General features: G+C 44.5%; 1 protein-coding gene across 1 annotated transcript in view; it reads left to right on the forward strand.

The window, feature by feature from the left end:
* The first annotated feature begins 8535 nt into the window (after positions 1–8535).
* The window catches only part of LOC144682194 (hepatocyte nuclear factor 4-beta-like), a 90671-nt gene continuing 73027 nt past the window's right edge, over positions 8536–26179 (forward strand). The window contains exon 1 of the mRNA XM_078544585.1: positions 8536–8888. Within this exon, the coding sequence (XP_078400711.1) occupies positions 8774–8888 (115 nt within the window). The 5' untranslated portion in view covers positions 8536–8773. The remainder of the gene's footprint in view (positions 8889–26179) is intronic.

The raw sequence follows: 26179 nt of genomic DNA on the forward strand, positions 1-26179 counted from the left end.
TGTAAAGTGACTATATTGAGGATGCTCAGCTCCACCAGCTAGCCTTTCCTAATGCATTATGCCATTGTGATATCATGGTGACAAAAACTTGAATATCAAATATTAAAGCCAAGTGCCACTACAGTTATTAAAAGCTGAATGTTCAACTTCTGGATAAGTGCCTAAAAATCCAGCCCAATGTTTCAGGTTGATGATCTTACATCAGAAATTTATTTTCAACTGTTCTGACTAGGGAGGGGGGGCGTCATCTACCTGAAGTGTTAACCCTGTTTCTCTCTCCACAGACGCTGCCAGACTTGCTGAGCTTTTCCAGCGTTTTCTGTTTTCATTTCGGATATCCAGCATCAGCAGCGTTTTGCTTTTGTATAAGTCCAATCAACCCTTGCATGAGGAGGAAGGTCTGAACTAGGAACTTGAATGCAACCTTAAAGAAAGGCACAACATCCACAAGAAGCCGCTGTAGGGCAGTGGGACTGCTTTTTGGTTTTGCATGTAAGGGCTGAAGAGGCTGTTGGTGGTCCATAATTGAGCCCTAGCTATATAATGTCATGAAAGTTGGAACGTTTTGTGGTGATGATATCACCAAAGCATGACGCACAAGTCAAAATATTCACCAGAAATTTCTTTAGACTTACCAATTGATAGGTGTAACTTTGGTCAAAGCTCATTTACTAGCTGGAGTTATGACAGCTCAGGAAATTCCCAGCAACTGTCAACTCCTACTCATGTCCAGATGAGATAACTTATAAACTCCCGAAATGGTTCTGCAGGTAACTAATTGTTGCCACTTTCTTTTGCGAACTGAAACTTTAAAATTGACAGTTTGGATTTGAGAAATCTAAGTTTAAAAGTTGCCAATGTTGATTCTTGCGAGGAATAGCCAGGAAAAGATATGAACAGGTTTTCAATAACAAACTGAAAACAGATTCATACAGAAAGATTCAACTTGAACTCTATCATATTTAAAATCATTAGCTTCAGTACTGGCTCCATACATGAAAACATTCAACCAGGCACACATTATTTTCACATCTATTTGTAAAACACCCACATTAAACACATTTTAAGGTTCTTATTACTACTTTGCTTTCTTCATCAGGCTTTCAAGGTAACATTGTTAACTAGACTTTATCTTCAAGTTGATGTACATCAAATCGTCACTGTAAAACTTGTACTAAGCTCTTGGGTAAAGGCAATAGTGTGCATTGAAATTGAGCTTGTGATAAGATAGCTGGCACTTCAGTAGAGTGTGTTTATGCCCTGATACACTTTGAACTGATATCAAATGGTGAGGTCACACTGGGAGAAATAATCCGTTTTAAAATGTATTACGCAAATGACAATTGGTAGCATGTGCAGTTCACTATAATATAATGTAATGCCTGACATTCATCTCATTGGTATTATGTGCACAGTTTGGAGTTACAGGTTGGGAGCCTGAGAGTGAGATTTAATTTTCTAATTTATGCTCACTGGGCAAAGCATAAACAAACTCAAGACTTCTGATTACATTGCTGATTTCTTCAGTGGGTCTAATTGGCAAATGGAAAAGTTATCAAACCCAGGCAATGGGCAGAACAGCTGCAGCTGACTCCAATGTCAATGAGTAAAAGAAGTTGGGCAAAGGAAGAAAGATTGTGTGAATGGTAGCCAAAGATAAAAGCTCTTGAGGTAATACTACACTCAATTGTTAACATATCAAGGGAGGCTTTTACTGCTGTAAAATAGGGAGGTACCAAATTTAAAATGAAGGTGATTGACTTACTGCTTCTTTTCTGGGGGGTCTTCCACTGGGCAGCTCACACGAATGCCAGAATGAGGAAGCAGTTTCACTGATCTATGCAAACTGTAACCGTATGTTCGACCGCTCAATATTCTGCCAGTCTCAGAGCTAGCAAGCTGCAGCAAGGTGCTTGTTCGGGTGTGCAGTTCATTGGTGGAAAGTTAAAGAGACCCATTCCTCAATATGGACCAGGCATTTAACCAGAGGCATCTGGAAAATAACACGTCCCTGGAGTGGCTGGCTACCCAATCGTTAAAATCTGCTCTAACAAGTTATTGCTTTCTCCTTATCATGGTGATGGATATTAGTGCTGGGGGATAGAACTCTTCTCAATTACCCAGTGTTAGTGTCAGCCTTAAACACTAATAGCACAGCCAGTTGCATATTCAATGCTGGTTTATTATTCTTTGGCTTGCCTTAAGAGAGTGCTTATCAGTCTCCTGGGCCATGTCAAGAATGGACTTGTTGGGTCAAATGTCCTGTTTCTGTGCCATACATCTATGCAATTGTACCACCAGATATTGGGCAGTAAAGGTAACCACCTAATTGTAAGAGATGTAGGGTCAGCTTAAGAGGAAGACTGGTGGCAGTGCACTCAAGAGAACATCAGTTGCAGACCTAAAATCATAACAGTGACTACTGTGCTCAGCATTGTCAAAAAGCTAACATCCAGTTGCAGATTGCAGAAAAGTAACATAAGCCTAAAAATTTGTTGGCCCTGATCCCGTTTTATAGGTGTAAATTTTGTGTCTAATCTTCTAACGTGGTGCATTCCACACCCAAAGTGTGCCATCTGCCATATTGGTAAAGGCTAAACAATAGGTGCAATGGGCCGATGCCTGAAGCAAGAGTTTCACATACGAATAGTTGATGTAATGCCTGTTTCAGGCCCCATTCCTGAAATTGGACTGCCCTGAACATAGCCAACATAAAGATAACCAAATGTAAATGTAAATCTAATCAGCAGTCCTTAAAGGAGCCACTGAAAGCTGTTACAAAATACCTAAAATTTTAAAACACTGCAGTGCTCCTCCCAGCACCCTCAGCTCCACAGTCCTGCATTGGTCCCCTTCTGATCCCTTCCTCTCCCTTCCAGGACATATCTAAGACCCAAAGTTTTAAATCCTCTCCACTGGTTTAATTTAAATGAGGCCCAAATCCAACATCATGTATGCTTTTGACCTACCTCAATTGGCAGAGAGGTTGATCAGAGATTGGAAAGCCAGTGCTAACTAAATTCACCACTTTGCCTGGCAGCATCTGTAGAAACAGAAAAACAGGGTTAACGTTTCGAGTCTGTATGACTCTTCTTAAAGAAGACTTGAAATGTTAACTTTGTTTCTCTCTCTCCACAGGTGCTGTCAGACCTGCTGCGTTTTTCCAGCATTTTCTGTTTTTTGTTTCAGATTTTCAGCACCTGCAGTATTTTGCTTTTATTAAATTCACCACCTTGATCCCTTGACTCAAAGCAACGGGTTGAGGAAAAAGTCTTTTGAAACTTGAGATCTTCAGTCTTAAAACTGAAAGAAAAAGCTTCATAGATTTCTATAAGACAACAAACTGTGCAATAGAGAGGGTATAAGCTTAAAGATTTGAGATTTGGACTCTAACATTTATCTTCTTCCATAGATCATTGTTTACATTTAATTCTTGGGCTAGAATGACTCACTGTAGCATGCCAGCCTCCTTTGGTTATTGTAAAGCAAAAATGGAGGCCACTTAACCTTCTCCTAAAGTGCATTGAGATTAGGGATTTGAGGAATGTCAAATGCCTGTATATCTGAAGAATAATACTGTTCACAACAGAAGAACCTCTGGTGGCCCAGCATTCATTATCAGAACTATTATCAAAGTAGGTTTTCTGAAGCACTTAGGATACCATTAACACATGAAGGAATAAGATTGATCTGCATTCAGACTTTTTATAGAAGCAGTATTTGCTCCACTCTTCCAAGCTGATAGCGAATAAGGACCCCAGGTTGTATTAGTAGCTGTCCCTGTGTATTTTTAAACAGAAGGAATGCCTGCACTAATAAATAATCATTACGGTATCAGCTATAACATAAAAAACTTTAAGAAATATACTATTTAATTGTACAACAAAATGTGTCACAAAATGCAAAACAAAAACAGAATTTGGTGGTTGTTGGGCAAATAAGGCACAGGTAAGAAATGCTTTATTTAAACATTGCCTGTTGGGTAAACATGCTGCCTGAAATTTTGTGAAAGTTCCACTAGTCTCCTGCTGTAACTCCAGTGGACAATGACGGAGTCACTAGGAAAATAAGCTGATCCAGGTTTCCACTAGTTCTGAGAGTTCCCTCACTTATTTGTAAAGGGCAGACTTTGTTGACCCATTACCAACCAATTAAAAGTAAAACCCATGTCAGTGTTACGACTGCGGAACTTGGATTCTGGCACTGTCGTGGTGATCGGTATCTCAGATGAGGCCTCCACAAAGGCATATGTGGGATCCAGCAGCTGGCCCAGGCTAGGTAGTCAGCCTGCTCACCAACTGCAAAGATTGCAATTTATTTTGAAAGAAGCAAGCAGAGCAGCCACCCTTCTTCTGGGATTCGAAAGAGACATTGCGCAGGTTGGAGAGGACCTATGGGCGATTCCATTTCCACCCACCCCCATAATTAAGTAGCAAAACTGGAGTTCCGTGGGCCAGAGATGTAGACATGGTAGCGCTTACATCATTCTGTGTGATGCTAACGATGTGCACTTTAATTGAATCCCACCAAAATTCTTGTGGAGGGAGAACTGGGAGGCACTATCAAACATGATCCTAGTATAACAATGGGATTGCAAAGCAAAGAATTTTGAGGCAACTGGGCTGAAAGACTTCACTATTCAGGATGCAGAAAGAAGCTTGTAATCCTCATAGGTGATCCTTCTCTCACTGTATTTATCCAGTATTTCTATAGTTCAATCTAACCTATGGTGTCTGTATTTTATCAATCCTTTTTCTCTGAACTTTCCTCTTTTGTTCCTGCTGAGCTCACAACCTACCATCCTACTAACTATTCCTCTCCCCATGTTGAAACCATGATTCATCGCAGGGATTCTTCAACTAACACATTGGGATTGAAATTGAACACCAATTCACCAACCTCTGGCTCCTGATGCTCAGTTTTGAGTTCTGCCAGGATCACTCAGCACCAGACATCATTACCGCCTTGGTCCAAACATGGACAAAAGAGTTGAATTCCAAAGGTGACGTGACTGCTATTGGCATCAAGGCAGCATTTGACCAAGTGTGGCATTAAGGAACCCTAGCAAAACTGAAGTCAATGGGAATTAGGGGGAAGACTTTCCACAGGTTGGAGTCATAACTAGCACAAAGGAAGATAGTTGTGGTTGTTGGAGGATAATCCTCTCAATCCCAGAATATGACTGCAGGAGTTCCTCAGGGTAGTGTCCTTAAACCCAACTATCTTCAGCTGCTTCATTGATGGCCTTCCCTCCACCATAAGGTCAGAAGCAGGGATGTTTGCTGATGATTGCACAATTTTTCAGTTCTATTCCCAACTTCTGAGATAATGAAGCAGTCTCTGTCTGCATGCATCAGGACCAAGACAATATTCAGGTTGGCCTGATAAGTGGCAAGTAACATTCTCACCACACAAATGCCAGGCAATGACCATCTCCAACGAGAAATAATCTCACTATCTCCCCTTGACATTCAATGGCAGTACCATCGTCAAATCCCCCACCTTCAACAGCCTGGAGGTTAAGGTTGACCAGAAACTTAGCTAGACCATTCTTATAAATACTATGGTTACAAGAGCAGGTCAGAGGTTGGGAGTTCTGTGCCGAGTAACTCATCTCCTGCCTCTGCAAACAGTTTCCACCATTTACAAGGCACAACTTAGAAGTTCAATGGAATACTCTCCACTTGCCTGGATGAGTGCAGCTCCAACAACGTGTAAGAAGTTCGACGCAATCCAGGACAAAGCAACCCATTTGATTGGCACCCCATGCACCACCTTAAAAAAATGACTCTTTCTGCCACCAGCACACAGTGGCAGCAGTGTATACCATCTACAAGATGTACTGCAGCAACTTGCCAAACCTTCTTCAGCAGCACCTTCTAAACCTGCAACCTCTACCACTTGGAAGAACAAGTGTATGGAAGCCTGCAAGTTCCCTAAGGCACACAACATCCTGACTTGGAACTATATCACATTCCTTTCTGACGCTGGGTCAAAAACCTGGAACTCCCTTCATAATATCTTCACCACATGGGCTGCAGTGGTTCAAGAGCTCAGTTCACCATCACCTTCTCAGGTCAATTGGAGATGGACAATAACTGTTGATCTTGCCAGCGACATCATATCTCATGGAGTAGGAGCACAAAATGGATTGTGGTAGATTGACCACTCAATATTCATTTCACCATATTTTGCTTTCCATTGGCCCTTAAAGTCTACAACTGTTTGAAGTCATCCATCATGGTCATCTAAAATGTCTTTAATGGAAAATCCATAGCCTTCCTCCTCCCAAGCTGTAGCTACATAGAAGTACTAAGGTAGGGAAATGAGCACACAAGGCTGGTATTAAAGGCTTGCTAAAGTGATTTTTAATTACTTATTTTAATTGTTAGAGATGGAATTGAGCTGTTTTATAAATTTGTTTTCCATTTTGCATTGCATTTGGTTATTTGCAGAAACATAGAAACACAGAAAAATGTATGGCACAGGAGGATGACATTCGACCCACTATGTCTTTGTGGTCAAAAAAAGAGGCACCCAGCCTAATCCCGCTTTCCAGTTCTTGTTCGTACCCTTATTGGTCACATCACTTGAACTTTCCTCTAATTCTTCCATCAATTTCTTTAAACATATGCCTCCTAGTTATTGACCTCTCCACTAAGGGAAATAGATAAGTTCTATCCACTCTATCTCGGCTCCTCATTATTTTCTATTCCTCAGTTAAACCTCCCCTCGGCCTCCTTTATTCCAAACAAAATAACTCCAGCCTATCCAGTTTATTTTCATAGCTTCAACTTTCAATTCCTGGCAATATCCTTGTAAATCTCCTTTATATGCTTTCTGGTGCAATCATATCCTTCCTATAATTCAGTGACATGAAATGTTTGCAGTACACTAGCCGTGGCTGAGCTAATGTTTTATACAGTTCGAGCACAACCTCCCTGCTCTTATACTCTAGGCTTCAGCTGATAAACCACTTTATCTACCTGTGCAGCCACCTTCAAGGATCTGTGGACAATCACTGCAAGTTCCCTCTGTTCCTCGACACTTCTCAGAAATCTACCATTCATTGTGTAGTATCTTATCTTGCTTGCCCTCCCCAAATGCATTACCACACACTTCTCCGAACTGAGTTCCATTTGCCACTTTTCTGCCTATCTGACTAGTCCAGTGATAGCTTCTTGCAGTCTACAGCATTGTTTACCAAACTTATTCCTGCTGTGACCCCATTTTAATACTTCACACTTAGTCCGACCCCTGATTGAAAATTGGGGAGGGCTGGGACAGTTGAGGAGTTGCCAAGCGGGGAGGGGGCGAGGGGTAGGGAGAGTTGCTGATTGGGTGGGTAGGAGAGAGAATTGCTGGGATTGGGTTATGCTGACTAATGGATTGGGGAGAGTTAAAACGCAGGGGTACAGAGACAAAGAAAAACTCGGACACCTACCAGTTTGCAGGCTCTGTTGGTGTCAGTGATCAGGCTTCAGAGCTCTTTTCAATAGGCCATGCCCCCTAGCAAAAAAAAATCACGCACATTTAAAGGGCCTCTCCCCCGGTCCCAGAACCGTCAAATCTGAGTATCCACTCCACAATCAGCATTGCTGCCTCAGAACTTGCGACCTCAATTGCTCCCTACTGGAGCTTGGGAAACCCCGGTCCACAGCTTTCTTCATCACTATTAACCATACAGTCAATTTTTGTATTGTCTTCAAACTTCTTAATCATGCACTCTACATTTATGTCTAAATCATTAATATATACCACAAAAAGCATGGTACTCTACTGAACCCTGTGAAACCCTACTAGTAACAGTCCTTCAGTCAGAAAAATGCCTGTCGACATGGCTCTCATTGTAGGCCAGCACTGCAGCTGTCCCTGGGTCCCTGACTGGGAGTCATGAGCCATGTCAGAAGGAGATGACCCTTGTTGCCCAGTAGTCAGCCTGTAACTTGACAGCCTGACTGGAACAAGGGTGGTACAGAAGACTGGTGCAAAATGAATGAATTTTGACTGTTGCCAGGATATTGGGCTCAAACCTGTATAATGTATGGCCTGTGTTCACAACCTGTATCTGTAGGTGAAATCTCTTTGAATGATAAGGATTTTCTGACTGAGAGCTCAGAGTTTTTCATATGGCTGTCCACTTGAGCCGATTATTGGACAGAAAGCCACACTCAACTGTCTGGTTTTCTTTTCTGCTCATGCTAAATGTTTGTACCTTACCCTACACTCCAATCTGTACTTCCCTCAATAGATCCTTTAAGACCTAACATTTACTGTGTAAAAAATCCCGTCCTGCTGTTATTCAATTACATCAAGGGACTATGCAGCAGAGGGAAAAAACGTTTCAAATGGTGTGCCGGTGCTTAAAAATATGTGTTCTAAACTGCCTTACGCCATAATGTTACTGGTTGTTTAGGAATAAATTGCATGGGTGGCTCCACAAAAACCAATAAGGTATTACACCTTTTATGTTGTGTACACAGTAGCACAGATAAGCGGATTGCATGAAAACAGGGATGTTGGATATCTAGATACATTCAAGGCCTTATCAGTGTCATATTCTCATGTTATGAGAAAGACGGTATTGGGAGTGCCAGTACAGAACTTGGGATCGGCTTTCAGAACCTCTATGTTCAACACGAGCATGTAGGGATTTTTTGGGGGAGTCTTCTGCGGCTGGTGAGGAGTGGGCAGGCAAAACGCTTGTCATTCCTTCCCATAATTATTTGAAGCTGTAATAGCTGTCTTATTACTTAGTTGTCAGCTCATAATAATGAAGCTTTGTGAACCCATGATGGACATGAATATGCCTGATTACACCGAAACACTGGATTCATCCTATACTATGCTTGAGTTTGATAGCCTGAGAGTACTGCCACCAAATAACGGTGAGTTTTGATGTGTAAGTGAATTTGCCTGTTTAAGAGTTTTGATGTGTTTAAGGTTGCACTTTAGCTAGAATAATAACTTAACTCGAACAATTCTTCTGCCTTTAAATAAACCATAACGTGTTCGGAAAACGATGCTAATTATTGGTCCCAAATCCAAATTCCAATTGGAAAGACAGCAACAAAATAAAAACTGAATTTCAGTTTTGCGACACAATCTGTAAATTTAAAATTCATAATTCTGTCTGTCAATTTACATAGAGCATGTGAAAAACTTTTCATTGTGTGCACTAAAGAAATAACGAATATTAAGCTGTTAAACCTTTAGCTGTCATCGAGTTGTCATAAAGTTTGCGCTATGTCGGTCTGTTGATTTTGAGATAACAGTAAACTGTACAGTAAAAAAAGATTGTATCAAAACACGTTTACCAAAAATATGTTTTATTTCCGCATTTCCTTTTCAAGCAAAACAAGGGAAACATAGAAACATTAAAGTACTTTGAATAAAGTATTAAATGTATAGGAATTTGCAGCCTAGCTTTAAAGGCTAATGGTATCTGGGTCACTAGAAGACTATTTGACTTGTAGTTAAAATTTAACCAGGTTTTAGCTACAGTATCTATGTTGAAACCAGGTTGTTAAATATACCATTTCATACTCGGACATCATACCGTGACTATGAATAATTGGAAGTCTGTCAAAATAGTAAATGAACATTTATTACTCAAGTGTTTTTCCTTTATAATCTATCATAATGCCTCGCCTTGAATAAAATATCCCCTGGCCCCTCCCTACGCTTTCCTCTCCAAAGTCCTGAACATGTCGTCACCTCCCAAATCCTTGCCAATCTTTCCCGGAACCCCATGTCTGAATTCCTTTCGGTTAGGTTTCTGCCCTGCCACAGTTCCAAAATGGCTCTTATCAAAGTCACAAATGACATCCTGTGTGACTGTGGCAAATGCGCACGATCCCTCCTCATCCTCCACGACCTGCCTGCAGCCAATGACACGGTTGATCACGCCTCCCTCTTCCAGCACTTCTCCTCCATTGTTCAGCTGGATGGGACTGCATTCACCTGATTCCATTCTTAGCTATCTGATCGTTGCTAGAGAATCACTTGCAATGTTCCCCGTCCCAACTGTTAACTCTGGTGTCCCCCAGGGGTCCCCTCCCATTTGTTATCCACTTGGCGGCACCATCCATAAATAAACGCCAGTTTTCACGTGTACACTGATGACACCCAGGTCATAGGAAATAGGAACAGGAGAAGGCCATTCAGCCCCTTGAGCCTGCTTTACCACTCAATTAAATCTTCTACCTCAATGCCATTTTCCCACGCTATCCCCTTATACCATCATATCTTTAATATCTGGAAATCTATCAATCTCTGTCTTGAATGTACTCAGTGAATGAGCCTTCAATGCCCTCTGGGGTAGAGAATTTCAAGGATTCACCACTCTCTGAGTGAAGAAATTCTTCCTCATCTCAGTTCTAAAAGGACTCTGGGACTCTGTCCCCTGGTTCTAGACCCCTGCCCCCACCCCCCCACCCCCACCCCATCCCCGACCCCAGCCAGGGGAAACATCCTTCCTGCACCTAACATGTCAAGCCCTGTAAGAATTTTCTATGCTTCAATTAGATCACTCCTCATTCTTCCAAACACCAGAGAATATAGGAGCAGTCTCCTCAACCTCTCCACCACCTCTCTCAACACTTCCGTTGCTAAATTATCAGAGTTTTTGTCCAACATCCTGCACTGGATGAGAAATAAATTCCTCCAAATAAACATTAGGCAGATCAAAATCATTGGCCCCGAGCTTCCAATCTCCGGGGGTGGGGGTGGGGCTGTACCCGTGAGATACCACAGAAGATGCACTGGGGGACCCTCCCCCAGGATGCCTCCATGCAAGGATTGCACAGGAATTGCCCAGGAATTTCAAACTCCTGATGAGCAATTATCCTGCACTGGGAGCCATCCAAAACCCTGATTGAAATCATAGAATTCAGATGGTTCCAATTGTCTTACCAGATCAGTTACCCAGGAAAGAATAGAAGAGCTAAAACCATGTCTAACTCCTGGGTAACGCTAGTGCTGACTGCCACCAACCCCCAACTCCCCGACCCCTACTGGACTTCCCGCCTAGGCTCTGGCGCCACCGACTACCTACCCCTCAACCTCCCAACTACCCTCGTGACTCCCCAACTATCATTCCTCAGACTACCCTCCTGACCCCCTGACTATCCCCCTCATCTACCCCCAACCCCAAGTACCCTCCTGCCCCCCTGACTACCCCCTACCTCCCATTATCCTCCTGACCCCCTGACCACCCTCAACGTCTGACTACCCTCCCAAACCATCAACGAGCCCCCACCCCCTGATTGACCTCCTGACCCCCTGACTATACTACCAAGCCCCCGACTACCCTCCTGACCCCCGATTATCCTACTGAGCCCCCAACTATCCTCTCGACCCCCTGACTATCCTACCGAGTCCCCGACTACCTTTCTGACCCCCTGACTACTCTCCTGATCCCCAGACTACCCTCTCAACTCCCAAATTCCCTCCCAAACCCCCAACTACCCTACTGAGCCCCTGACTGCCTCCCTCCCTGACTACTCACTGACTACACCCTCCTTCCGAATACCTCCCCATCCACCCTGACTGTGTCCAACCCAGACTGACCTCCCAACCAATCATGCCCTCCCCCCGACTACCTCCCGACCCACCTCCCGATCCGACCGCACTCCCTCCCGATCAACCCTCCGGCCCCCACCACCCCCATCCTACCCAGTTATCTTACACACTTACCTTCTCCCTTGGCTTCTCAAGGTGGCTGGAACCTTTAAACTTACCTGCTTTACGGAAGCTAGTAAAAAGGGGTCGTGACTTCCTTTCCTCCGACTCTGCTGCCCTAGACTGAAGGACTCAGGAACCCACTGCACTTTTCTCATCTGGCCCAAGTCAGAAGGTTGGGTGTGAAATGTGCAGTTCCCAACTAAGGATAGTAAAAAGCATCAGATGGCAATTTGACTGCGGTTGCCACTCTTCAGAAGTTATGGCCCAACATTGTATTTAGTCCCCGTGACAAGCTCAGTTCCCAAGGCCGGCATTTTCCATGCCCGCTGGCGTCGGGCGTATTGGATGGCATGAGCGGACAATATGGCGAGATGGCCAAAAATTGGTTCCATGATGTCGTGAAAGTTTGCGATCATCCACTTCACCTGTCGATGGCGGGTTGTGTTCCCCACCATTGGACGTTGGGAACCTCATTGTAATACATCAGCAGACCATTATAAGGCCAGTCCCCTGGACTCATCTCCTCTGCCGATGCATTTCACAACAGCACATAAGAGACATGCACCTGGCGGGCTGCACTTCGCTTGGGACTTGAAGGTTTGTTTGCCTACTTTGCACTCGCAGTCATCAGTGCCAGGCTTCACAGACAGCACCACATCACTTTTAAGAGGGCTCAAGGGTATGTGTCTACCTACCAGATCAGCCATATGTGGGTGGCTTTTCAATAGCTGCAGGGCTAGGTCTTGCTTGGGGAAGAGGGAGAGGTGGCCTCAGGCAAGGGAAGAGGCTGCAGGGCAAGGGCTGTACTGGGGAAGGAGGGTATCCCAGGGTGTGTGTAGGGGCGCATATTGAACTGTGCAAGTGGCCTCAAGATGGTGAGGGCTGAGGAGGCAGTCCCCAGAGAAGATGAGGCCAGATGGACATATGAGGGTATGTGTGTGAGAAGGGGTTGTGATGTCCCTTGATCTGGAAGTGAGCGAGATACCAGTGAATGTGTGATTGGCTTGAGTGTGTGAGCTTAGGGTGATGAGATGGTTGCTATACCCTGACTGCACAAATGAGGTCATTCATCCTCTATCTGCACTGGATGACCAACCTCTTCTGTGCAACGTTGTCACTGACCACTTCTCTCATCGCCTACCAAGCCGGAGTGGTAATGTAGCTGCCCCTCCCGCGGCCAGAGTGGGGGAAGAGGGCATCACAGTGGGCCTCCACGGAGTCCAGAAGGTGCTCGAGAGTTGCTGTCTTCTTGCCTTTTGGGGCCATGTCTTCTTTGCTGCAGTCCTGGGCTGGAAGCACTGAGTGTGGCTGTACATTAAATGTGGTGCCTGGCGTGATGAAGTGGCGAGGTGATGGCGTGATGGGTGAATGAGAGCCTGCCCACCATGCAAACGGTGTGTTTCCCGGGAATGCATAAGTACTGCAGCGGGTTTGGGAATGATACGGCGTGAATACCCGCCATCGCGACTGGTGGGTAAAAGGTCGTTTTACTCACCCACGACTGCACTTTGCGCAAACCTGGGACAATTCCACCCAAGTCACTGACTGTCTCTCAGACCTCTTACCCTTGCATTGAGGCTGAACAAGACTACTCACAACTTCGGTGTCATATTTGACCCTGAGATGAACTTCTGAGCACATATCCATAGTCTCTAAAACCTCCAGTTTCCACCACCATAAAATTGCCCAGCTCCACTCCCGTCTCAGCTTGTCTGCTGCTGAAACCCTCACCCTTCCTCCGTTGCCTTGAGACTTGACTATACTAACACTCTCCCAGTTTCTGAAATCTCTTCCAGCTACACAGCCCTACAAGATATCTGCACTTATCTAATCCTGGCCTCTAGAGCATCCCTGATTTCTCCACCATTGAATCTGTGCCTTCAACTGCTTAGGCCCTAAGCTCTGGAACTCCCTTCCTAAACCTTTCTGCCGCTGTACCTCACTTTCCTCTTTTAAAATTTCTTAAAACCTACCTATTTGGTGTAGCGTTTGCATTAATATCTTTTAATGTGGCTTGGAGTCCTATTTTATCTTATAATGCTCCCATAAAGTGCCTTGGGACATTCCATTGCATTAGAGATGTAGTATAAATATGCAAACACTTGACTTACTAGGCTTTTATGTTTGTGCAAATTGGTGCTAAATATTATTCCTAACTGAACTTTAATATGATACATGTTTAACTGCAACAAGTAAATCTGATAAGCTTTTTGAATTCCTTTTCTTGTCTGAGTGTGAACTACATAATTGCCAAAGCTCAACCCTATTTATAACTGTGGCTCCGATCATTGCCATTATCATAAAAGAACATAACCCAAAGTGTACCATAAAATCTGTGCAATCAAATTGCTCAATTCTTTATATAACTTTCTACTGGTCTGATTGATATGCTGTTTATGGAAAATTTGGAGACTTTTTTTTAAAGATACTGCTTCTGTTCAAGAGAAACAAAACATCTAGCATATATTGTAAATACTAAAGGAACATCATACAATGAGTGTGTCCCAATCATCAACGGAATATGTTGGAATGTTAACTAAATATCATGCAGTTCAAAGCAGGCACACTGTTGGGAGTGATGATTCTGCACATTGGTCCATGCATGGCCTGGAGGCTAATGTTCCCTCTATGCTGTGCAGGTGTGTGGCTGCAATAAACAGGCAAAGCCTAGTAAAGAAAAATCAGATGGGAGAATGTCTTAAGCTTGAGTGAAATTTGGCTTCGGGTCTCATTTCTATTCTACCACCGAGCTGCAGGCACAAACTGGGTGTCTACTGGATTGGGTTTCCACTGGGGGAAAGGGCAGGAAATCAGCCAGCTCCTACATTGAGACAGTCAGGAGGTTGAGTCCGGAGGGAGAAGAGGTGATCCCAGTTAGGATAGGGTTGCCAACTGTGATTACATGTATTCCTGGAGGTTTCATCATATGACTTGCCCCCGACTTTCTCGCCATTAGTCGGCCAGCACATCCATCCTTGTGACACACTGCCTCCCTGCGCCAGTTGGAAAGCAGACTCATTCGTACAATTGGAAGATGCTTGACTGTCAGTCAGGCAGCCTTTTTTTCCCCCCTATTTTCAGTATTTTTATATCTGGTAAAGAGAAACGTTCAAAGAAAAGCACAAAATAAATAATCTTTTTTAATGCCCCAATGATTTTTCTCTAGGATTGCACATGGCAATCACCCCCCTGATTTTTTGTTGATGTGCACCGCCTGTTCATTGCACTGGGTGGTACATTTCAGGTAACATTGCAGCCACACACCAGAGGGAACATTAGCCTCCAGACCAGGCATGGACCAATGTGTGGAATAATCACTGTCAATGGCACACCCACTTTGAATTGTATGATATTTATGAGCAGACAAGTCTAGTTAACAATCCAATGTATCCCGTTGGCAATTGAGGCAGGCTCATTGTATAATGATCCTTTGTATTTACAATTTATGTCAGATAATTTGTTTTTTCTCAATTTTCAATTGACATTCAACCCTTGGAGACTCAAGGCCAATCCTGGAGGGTTGGCAACCCTAGGTTGGAGCTTTTTTAGAGTGGTCTCCAGCAGTCCCTCCAAGGATTGCTGGTTAGGCCATTTAACCAGACAAAGATTTTTTTTTCCAAAAGTATACTTTATTCATAAAAATTTGTAAACTTATATTCCATGACACTTCAAATGGAACATTACTGAAAGTGCAATCGAGTTCAAGTTCTTTCCATATAGCATGTGGCACTCTGATGTTCCATGATACAAATGCAATAACACATGATATTTCCAATATACATTCCATGTCAGAGATACCTCGTGAGGGATTTTGAGTAGTTTCCTTCCCCTTGATATACTATGGCAGGTGAAATTAAACACTGTCCCTTCCCCATTGAGCCTTTGCAGCAGCTGCCCCAAGCTTTAATGCATCATTCAGCACATAGGCCTGGGCCTTGGAATAGGCCAGTTTGTAACACTCAGTTTTGGACAACTCTGGGCCAGGCAAAGAATGCTTGAAAATTACTCAAATGAGAGAAATGGATTGAGCTTGCCTTCAAAAATACCAGGAAACATTTCCCATCCCACACTGTAAAATGTTTTAGTAACTGGTATGAGCTTTCCAGTAGCCACTCCCTTGTATTTTATTTTAATGGAGTACATGGAGCAATTAAAATGAAAGAGCCATGGACTGCCTTCTCCTCGGTCTCAGCTAGGATGGTAACACATCCCCACATACTTCCCAGTCCTCTGGCCCCTTTGTTCTCTATGGATCACCTGGTGCCACATCTTCATTGACAATATCTAATTTTCCAGGGTGGAAGTGTCTGCAATGGTATGTTGGACTCAGAAAGCAAAAGGTATAGGAGCAATATGTTGGGGCAGAGGAGTAAAGATCAGAATCTTGAAATTTGAGACCTGTTTGGCTTTGTTTTCAATGTCCTCATGGTCATCTTCATAGTGCATTATAAAGAATTTTATCCCCTCCTGCCTCTCCTCCACAATATCATAGCTTCCTCATTCTCTGTCTTCCATTGTTTTAATGGGTCTGCAAAAGGAGGATAGAAATTGAGAATAGTTGAGGGTATCTCCATTTAAAGTAAGAAAGCAGAGAAGGGTTTGAAAGCTTTTGGCTGCTTGTTGCTTCACATGGATGCCTTGGTGTCTGTAACCGCACATCTACTAACTTGCTGCCTGCACTAGTCTCACCAATCTCGTCATCTCCCTCAACTAACACTAAGTGTCACCTCTGCAGTTCCATGTCTGCCCTAATGGGCATGAGTGAGTGACGGAGTGAGTGTGTGACGGAGCGTGAGTGTGTCACGGAGCGTGAGTGTGTGACGGAGTGTGTGTGTGTGACGGAGTGAGTGTGTGACGGAGCGTGAATGTTACGGAGCGTGTGTGTGTGACGGAGCGTGTGTGTGTGACGGAGTGAGTGTGTGACGGAGCATGAGTGTGTGACGGAGTGAGTGTGTGACGGAGCGTGTGTGTGTGACGGAGCGTGAGTGTGTGACGGAGTGTGTGTGTGTGACGGAGTGAGTGTGTGACGGAGCGTGAATGTTACGGAGCGTGTGTGTGTGACGGAGCGTGTGTGTGTGACGAAGAGTGAGTGTGTGACGGAGCGTGTGTGTGTGACGGAGTGAGTGTGTGATGGAGCGTGAGTGTGTGACGGAGAGTGAGTGTGTGACGGAGCGTGTGTGTGTGACGGAGTGAGTGTGTGACGGAACGTGAATGTTACCAGAGATAACTTCTCTGATCTCCAGAATGCGCCCTCCAGAATCCCTCTGTTTGTGGGTTTCTCCAGTGATGAACATACGAAAATACAAACAAGGAGCAGGAGTAGGTCATTCAGTCTCTTGAGCCTGTTCTGCCATTTAATAAGATCATGGCTGATCTGAAATTACCTCAAATCTGCATCCCATCTACCCCCGATAACCTATTACCCAGTTGCTTACCAAGAATCTATCCACCTCTGCCTTAAAAATATTCCAAAACCTGCCTTTTCAGGAAGAGAGTTCCAAAGATTCACGACCCCCTGAGAGAAGAAATTTCACTTCACCTCCATTTTAAATGGGTGACCCCTTATTTTTAAACAGTGACCCCTAGTTTTAGATTCTCCCACAAGAGGAAACATTCTTTCCACATCCACCCTGTCAAGACCCCTCAGGATCTTACATGTTTCAATCAAGTTGCCTCTTACTCTTCTAAACTCCAGCAGATACAAGCCTAGCCTGTCGAACCTTTCCTCATAAAACAACCTGCCCATTCCAGTTATTGGTCTGGTAAACCTTTCCTAAGCTGCTTCCAATGCACTTACATCCTTCCTTAAATAAGGTGACCAATACTGTACACAGTACTCCAGATGTGGTCTCGCTAGTGCTCCATATAACTGAAGCATAACCTCCCTACTTTTGTATTCAATCCCCCTTGCAATACATTATAACATTCTATTAGCTTTCCTAATTACTTGCTGTACTGAGATTAAGGGAATTAGATTAAGGGAATTAAGGGAATTAGATGATGGCTAGTATTTGAGGGATGTTCCCAACTTGCATTAGACAGCTGATGTAATAGAGGTTCTGGCATCACCCTGCTAAAATGGCAGAAGAGGTTGCAAAGTTTGGCATGCAAGTAATTACTGTTCATGCAAAGAAACATGTTGATGTGTATTGTAAGATCCAGAATTTAGTGACACTCTTAATCACGGTACAATGCAAAGGACTACTTGTGCAGCTTTTAATTTTAGAGTGGACTGTGTGTTGATGGTTATGGTGCCCAGGGTAGGAAAGGAACTGGTAATTGAATTTTTTCCAGTCTAGGGGCGAGAGAGGTGGCATTTCAGAGCCACAGCCATCTCCTTCTCCGTGGCAAGTGAGACATTTTTCTGAGGTTTCCACCAATGGGCACTTATGTTTTTTTCTCCTTTCTTGTATCTAATCTAAGAGTGTCCAAAGGTTGGTTTATTAAAACTGTGTTCTCCTTTCTGCCTCCTTGTAATGCCTTGCTCCCTTCTTTTGATACCTCTGCCAGGTCCTCCACTTGAAGACCTGCTTTAATATTACAATAAAAATTCACACAAACCATCCAATATCTGAATTAACTCCTTATGCCAATAACTATACTTTTAGCTGCCTCTCTCCCAGCTTTCTACTGCAATATTCAGTCATTCTTAACTTTTTAAAAGCAGTGCTCCTATCTCCAAGCCACCCAGAACAATATTTCCATACTGGATGGAATGTTCACTACTAAAATGTCAATGAATGAGGTAACTAATTTACAGCAGCATCAGAGATGGAGAGGATCAGTTGGTACAAGTCCCACCCCCAGGGTGTAACAGTGGTGTAAATGGCCGAGTGGATTTTCAGGCCTTGACATTGGACTCCATAGCACCAATGAGAGTCGGTGCTACAGAAGATCTAAACCCATAAAATGGCAGCCAGAATATTTTCAGTTCAGAGGGATGAATAAATTCCTTTCTTCCTTCCTTTAAAAAGCTGTAATTTTTTTTCAACTTAGCACGCACTTGATCATTTGTAAAGCTCTTCTTTGATTCATTCATGGGATGTGGGCCTCACTGGCTTTTATTTATTTCATTTATTGCCCTCATTCAGAGGGAATTTTTTTTTTAAAAAGAGTCAACCACATTGATGTGTGTCTGGGGTCACATGTAGGCCAGGCTCAGTAAGGACAGCAGATTTCCTCCCCTAAAGGACATTAGTGAAGCACAACAATCAGCAAGGGTTTCATAGTCATCATTAGACCTTTAATCCAAATTTTTATTGAATTCAATTTTCACCATCTACCACGGTGGGATTCAAACCCAGGTTCCCAGAGCAATACCCTGGGGGTTTCCTGGAATGCTAGCCCAGTGATAATACCACGATACCACCACCTCCCCAATATATGAAGACATAAGCCAGCCAGATCTTTCGAGTAACAAGTAAGGAGTTGGTTTAATTAGGCAGTTTTATGACCATGTCATGGCAGGGGCAGGGCTGTAAAATGTGGTGAGCCATTCAAAAGTTCATTGGCTTCGATGGGACTGTAAAATTCCACCCATTGTTTAAAAACTCACTCAGGTAAAAGTATAAATCTTATTAAAAATGTAAAAACGTCCTGAATCCTGCAGCACAGACATACACGCACTAACATGCAAAACGGAACACGTTACAGGGTGGAACAGATGGAATTGATATGAGAGTCCATAAGGAAAAAAATGAAATATATGCTCTGACGTTCCTTTGGTGGTCTTAAAATTCTAGATGTTGCGGCCAATGTAAGCTGGTTGTCTCTTCAGTCTCTTTTAAACTATCGTCTGCCTTTTTCCAAAGTGGTTGTTATGACACTTGAAGTTCCTTTCAATTAAAATTCTCTATCTCTGTGATGTATTGCAAAATGTAACAGGGATAGTGTCCCGAGCAGGGAAAGAGAGATGAATTTACATTCAGCAGTCATCTTCTTGATGGTAGTATTCCATTCTGCAGACTCTCCTTTGCTGTAACAAACAGACAGGCTTACAACCATAGCTTTTCACAAGTGGAGTTCCAATCAGATGACAGCTGCTTTTGGCACACGATGGGGCCAATCTATATTATCAGAGGGACTTTGCTCTCCCGTTGTCAAAACTATCAAGATGCCATCAAAACAGATAGGAGGTCCTTAGTAACCTCCTTGCACGATAAGCTTTTCTCGTCCTTCTTTGTTCCTGGCAGTTTCTGGAGTCAGGAAGTCTGGTAGCCTTGTGTCCTTATGTTTAGCAGAGAGTTCAGACAATGGCAGGTGTGATGTCCATCAGGAGCACTGCCTAGCCAAGTCCCCTGGTAATCTACATTCAGAGACTTCTAGACACTTGACCAATTTGTAGGTCAGGTGACTTCTGCAGCCATTTTGAAAACACAGTGTCTTTGCAGTTCTAGCTGTTTCTTTCCTTTTTAAAAACAATCCAAGGCATTACACCAGCTGATGAAACGAATTATTAATATTCCACATTTCACATGACACATTGCTGTGACAGCTGACTGGCAAGACATTAGAACAGGAATGCCATGTATGTATCAGAAGTCTGCAGAGTGGGCAGATCATGACATCAAACAGTTTCTAATACTGATTGCTATATTATCTGTCATTTTGAATCACACAGTTAATATTGCACAATGGACATCTGATTAGTGTTTTTAAAGCGTTAATGATGCAACTTCCAGGTGAGGTGCTTTTGATTTTCTTTCGCTGGTGTAGAATTGGTAGAAATACTGTTTTGATTATTATTGGAAAAGTTTTGCAAACCTTTTAGATTTTCAAGCAAGTGATACTGGATCTTGACAAGGAGGCCAGGGAGTTGGGAGGCCTGTCAGGAGAAAGACTACTTCAGAGATGGGGGCTATAGTTTCAGTACCTCTCAGACTGCAGCAGGACTTGGAGATGGTGCACAGGCAGCAGAGAAAGGAAGCTGTGCACAGGGGAAGGAGTTTGATTCTCAATAGAAGGCCCTACCCATCTAGAGAGGACTCCTCCTCCCTCCATCTCATCCAGGAGTAGTGTCTGAGACTCCTATGTTGCACCAAGGAGATGGTCACCAAACTGTGCCACTTCCTAGCTAACCTGCAGCTTCATAACAGGGTGAGAACAGTGCTGCCAGTTGCCATCAAGGTCCTAAATTTCTATGCCAGTGGATCCTTTCATGCAGGAGAAGGCAAATTTCTCCACATCTCGCGGTTCATTGTCCATCGCTGCATTAGGGGGGTGACAGAGGCCTTGCACAGAAAGAGCAGGGGCTTCATTGTCTTCTCACAAACTAGAGTGAAGCAGGAGGAGTCAACACATGGATTTGCCAAATGGGTGGGATTCCCATTGGTGCAGGGGGCAATCGAGTGCACGCAGTAGGCCCCACATGCTAACCGGGAAATGTTCTTCAGTCACAAGGGGCACCATTCTGTTAAAGTTGGGATAAAATCCATTTTCTCTGTGTCCATGTGTGCTGTATAAGCTAGTGGCCTGTGGTGTTTGTAAAGGACAGGATGTCCAAATGCTTGTTACATTTGTTACTGCCTAGTAACAAGGGCGGGACTCTTTTGGAGCATGTTGATAGGTCACCCAGATGGGTTCAAGGGTCAGTGAACAGCATTTCAAGCATGAGTCAGTTGTTTTAGCCAAGCAGAGTCAGTCAGGAGCTGTCATAAAAGAAGGTGGCTAGCTCCATACAACTGAAGTGCTGTTGATAGCTCTGAGGAGCTGAGATGGCAGGCTCCAGGAAGAGCAGGCTCAGGAGAAGCCCTGGAGAGCTGAAATTATGCCAGTAATCAAAGGCTGGAGTGCAGACTTGGGAACCCAGGGGAACGGAGCCTCTGGAGATGAGAAGTAAGCAGTAGTTGAGACAATCCGAGTCGAAATGGCTTTGAGGGAGTTCCAGGGCTAGATCTTTGATAGTGCAGAATTGGAATCCCTTGTGAAGGAGACAGAGTTTTAACTTGATTTGGTGACTCACTGCGTCCCTGAGGTCCGGGTGGGTTGCTGAGAAATCCATGGGATCTGTCTTGACAGTATTTGCCATTTGACGTGCACTGTGGGGTGTTCAAATGCCAGACTTACCAGTGACACCCACATCCCATGAAAGAATAAATTTAATAAAAGCACCAGCACTTGTACCTGTCTGTGATTTGTCCATCCCTAATTGCCCTTGAACTGAGTGACTAGCTAGGCCATTTCAGAGGGCAGTTAAGAGTCAACCACGTTGCATATAATCCAGACTGGGTAAGGACAGAAGCTTTGCTTCCCTAAAGAACATTAGTGAACCAGATGGGTTTTTACAACAATCAATGATAGTTGTCATGGTCACAATTACTGAGAATAGTTTTCAATTTCAGATTTAGTGAACTCAAATTCTACCAGCTGTCGTGGTGGGATTTCGACCCAGGTATCCAGGAATAGTTAAAACTGCGATACTCAATCCTGATGAGCATATTCCTGAAGCATATCATTTGAAATACCGGACTTTAAAGAAAAGGCTGAAAGAAACATTTGTAGAACTTGCCAGGGAGAAGGAAACTCCAGCGGAGTTTAGAAGAGTGAGGGGTGACTTGATTGAAGTATGTAAGATCCTGAACGGTATTGATGAGGTGGATGTGGAAAGGATGTTTCCTCTTGTGGTTGAGTCCGGATCAAGGAGGCACTGTTTTAAAATTAGGGGTTGCTCCTTTAGGACAGAAATGAGGAGAAATTTTCCTCTCAGACAGGTGTGTGACTTTGGAACTCTCTGCATCAGAGGATGGTAGAGATGGGGGTCATTGAATATTTTTAAGGCGGGGGTAGATTCTTTTTAGGCAAGGACATCGAAGGTTATCGGGGTAGATGGGAATGTGGAATTTGAAACACAAACAGATCAGCCATATCTTATCGGATGGTGGAGCAGGCCCGAGGCGCTGAATGGCCTACTCCTGCTCCCATTTCGTATGTTTGTATTGTATGTGAATGTTATGGGACTGGTGGTTTCGGCACTGACACTCGAACAGGATTTTGAGAATGTGAGAGAGATAATGATACCTGAAGAATTTTGAAACAGTATCCCTATAGACATTAGCACACCTGGAAGATCATAAGTCTCCTAAGGTATGGGAAGCAGTGATTCTGGCGGATGGGTATGATATATCACCTAGGCAATTAGGAAGCAGTAGATTTCCATTTGTAAACCCACAGGGAAGCTGGCTTTAGGGAGAAGGCAGAAGCTACTACATTCAATAAAAATGAGTATAGGGGATAAAGAGAGTAAAGAAACAAGTAAGCTTTTATTGCCATAATACAGGGCATCTCAAAACCAACTGTTGGAAGCTGAAGAGTAAACCAGTGGCAATAATAGGAACACTTAAGGAGTCTTCAGAAAAGGCTGTACCAGTAAAGGAAAAGAGTATTAAAACAGTAGCAATGGTAGAAGTGAAACGTATTTCATCAGAACCTACTAGAATGGGGAATGTGGCTCAGGATAATCAAGTGAATTTTTCATGAATACTGATAAAGTGAGTCAGGTTATTGGAGGTTATGAAGGTTTTGCCTCTAAAGGGGAAGTACTCCCTTAACCCCCAACAAAACAAGAAAACAAATTAATATTTTGAGACACTGGGGCAGTTCAGTCATCGATGGTGGCTGATGATACGATTTGTATTCCAGATGGTTTAATGAAAGAAAAAGTATTCATAGAGGGTATTCATGGCATTTATGAGCCTGTTCCCACGAGTGAAGTCAACTTATGAAGTGACTTAGGTCAGAATCGTCGGGTCACATTGGCAGCGGGCATCATGGCAGGAACGAGCGGACCATATGGCGAGATGGCCAAAAATCAGCTTTACGACGTTGTGAAACCAGTTTGCGATCGTCTGCTTCTCCTGTCGATGGTGGGCCACATTTCCCACTGTCCAACGTCAGGAACTTAATTTTCATGCACTTGCACCTCATTATTGTGCCCTCACACCGGAATCATCCCCCCACGTCAAACTTACCGCCCACGTCAGCATGGCTTCAGAGTTGCTTTTAAAAGGTGTGCATCTGGCGAGCTGAACTTCGAGGGGAACTTGGAAGTGAGCGCACACAACCTTGTGCAGTGGTCGTGATCATCACCCATAGGGCATCAAGGAAGAAGCGCTGCACATTTGGGGGTCACCCAGGCAAGTCGCTTTTTCCCTGCTGGCTTTCAGTGCGGTGCTGAGGCAAGAACTCCAGTATGGCTGGGGCCGGGGGCTGGTGGGGCAAAGCAGGCTGAAGGAAATACACAAGCACGTGCCAGGTGGGGAGTGGAGGGTGAGGGAAGTGGCCGCGTATTTGGAAAAGTTTGTCAAAAGTGAGCATTCTTCCGCATCTTCCATGGTCCACAGAAGCTGCAGGGTTGGCTCCTCAGGGACAAGGACTGTCCACAGAGATCATGGCTGATGATGCCCATGTGGCAGCCTCAGATTGCAATAGAGTGACGGTATAACGAGGCTCATGCCATGACCCGGTTATTGAAAATGAGGTTCCGGTTCTTTGACAGGTCTGGTGGAACACTGCAATACAGTCCCCAAAGGGTTTCATGCATCATCGTAGCTTGCTGCACCTTACACAATCTGGTACTGCAATGGGGAGAGAACCTGGCTGAGGAAGACATGGAGGAGCTGTACGCCCCCTCAATGAGGAGGATGTTAAAGGGGATGATGGTGATGAGGCTCTTAAAGGTGAGGATGCCGGTGATGAGGCAATCCCACTGGCCAGATGAGGCAGGCGTGCTCATGAGGCCCTAATAGTTGCAAGATTCCAGGTGGATGAAGACGACATGCAGTGAGGATACTCCATAGATATCCAAATTGCCTCTGTGAATGTCTGACTCCAGTTTGGCTGAGGGCAGCTCACTTGCGCTCTGTGATCAGGGTCATATCATGGAGGTGCAGCCATGAAACATTAAGTGCACCTGATCCTTTGGCAGCCTTCAGCACCTCACCCCTTCAGGACCACATTGTCACCAGACAGAAATGCTGAAGAGATGGGGGCCAGCCCCACCTCAAAGGTGCTGAGAGCACACAGACAAAATGGCGGAACTCTGATGCCTGCCCACAACTTTCTGCCTTTGTCTTGTGCAGGAACCAAGGTTTCACATCTGAATAACACGGACATTGCTCATCATAACAGGGAGGCATAGACAAGGAGACATTCTTGGGAGTTTATTTACAATAGTGAAAATTAACACAAGTGATTAATACCCCTGCCCAGGTTGTGCAACTACGTCTTCTTAACCTTCCCAACCCTGCTGCTATGTCTTGGTGCTCCTCCGACATCCACAGTGGAGGCAGAGGTGGAGGCAGCCTGCTGACTGCTGTCTGTGGTGAATTCAGCGTGCGTCCTCTGGAGGGCCGAGACCTGGAGGGCCCTGGCCTGCTTTGGGTGTCCTGCTGTGGGCCAGGTGCACCCTCCTCGGCCTGTGGAGCTGGAGATAATGGGGTCACAGGAAGAGGGGATTTGGATTGGCTGGACATTACCGGAGTCACCTGGTTGGATGGCCCCAGGTTGTTGAGCTGCTGGTCCTGCTCCCTATGGGTTCCTGATGTCCCCTGGCTGACTCCTTGAGGAAAAGATGAAGCTGGAGTGAGCTCGAACTGCCCCGCGCCCCTCTCGTGTTGAAACTGTTGGAGGCCAATTATGTCGTCAGCGACGGAATTCAGCCTGTGCAGCACTGCAGGACCAATGTCGTGGACTAAGGTCTCCAAGGCAGCCGCCATTCTACCAGTGTTGACCTTGATGCATCAGCATGCCGATGCTATCGCCTCAGACCGAAGGCGAATGGGCTCCTCCAATGTCCCTTGTAATCTGAGGACTGCACCAGACATCCCATCCTGATGTTCCCGTGACTGTTTTTTCAGCTCCAACAACTGATTAAGGGCCGAGTCCAGAGGCTCATCATCTGACTCGGACTCAGCAGATTCCTTGTCTCCAGCAGTCCTCCGAGTGCTGGCGACCTCGCATATCCCTGCCTTGGCCTGCTGTGGAACAGATTGGGTGCTGTGCTCAACAGATTGTGGTCTCGATGCTGCTCTAAATCCAGGTCCCACTGAGGTGTGTATCGCTGCGCTGGTGGAGTGTATGGGTGAGCGCCGTGACGGGTCTTCAACTGTGCTGCCCCCAGGGTCCTCATCCGAGGTGCCCTCAGTACTGGGGTTGGGGTCATGCTTGTCTGAGGGCGACGTGTCAGATGTGCCTAGGACAGAAAGTGGAGGTTATTAGTGCTTAGTCAGTGTAGACGGTAATATGGCGACGACTACGTTGCAGCAGTTGCTTGATCATGCTGATCTTGCCAAGCTCGCTAAGATTACTTGGCCAAACATGAGAAGCTTATTGCTGATAATGAGCAATTGAAGGAAAAACTGTAGAGAACCAATTTTCATGCATGAAAGATGAATTTGCTAATAGGAAATGAGAACTGCTGAGAACACATGATCACCGGCCACAGGAATTATAACACTTGAATGAGGACTTAATGCCGAAATGATAATCATGTGGAAGC

This window comes from Cetorhinus maximus, chromosome 6 (assembly GCF_964194155.1).
Source record: "Cetorhinus maximus chromosome 6, sCetMax3.hap1.1, whole genome shotgun sequence".
Lineage (NCBI taxonomy): Eukaryota > Metazoa > Chordata > Chondrichthyes > Lamniformes > Cetorhinidae > Cetorhinus > Cetorhinus maximus.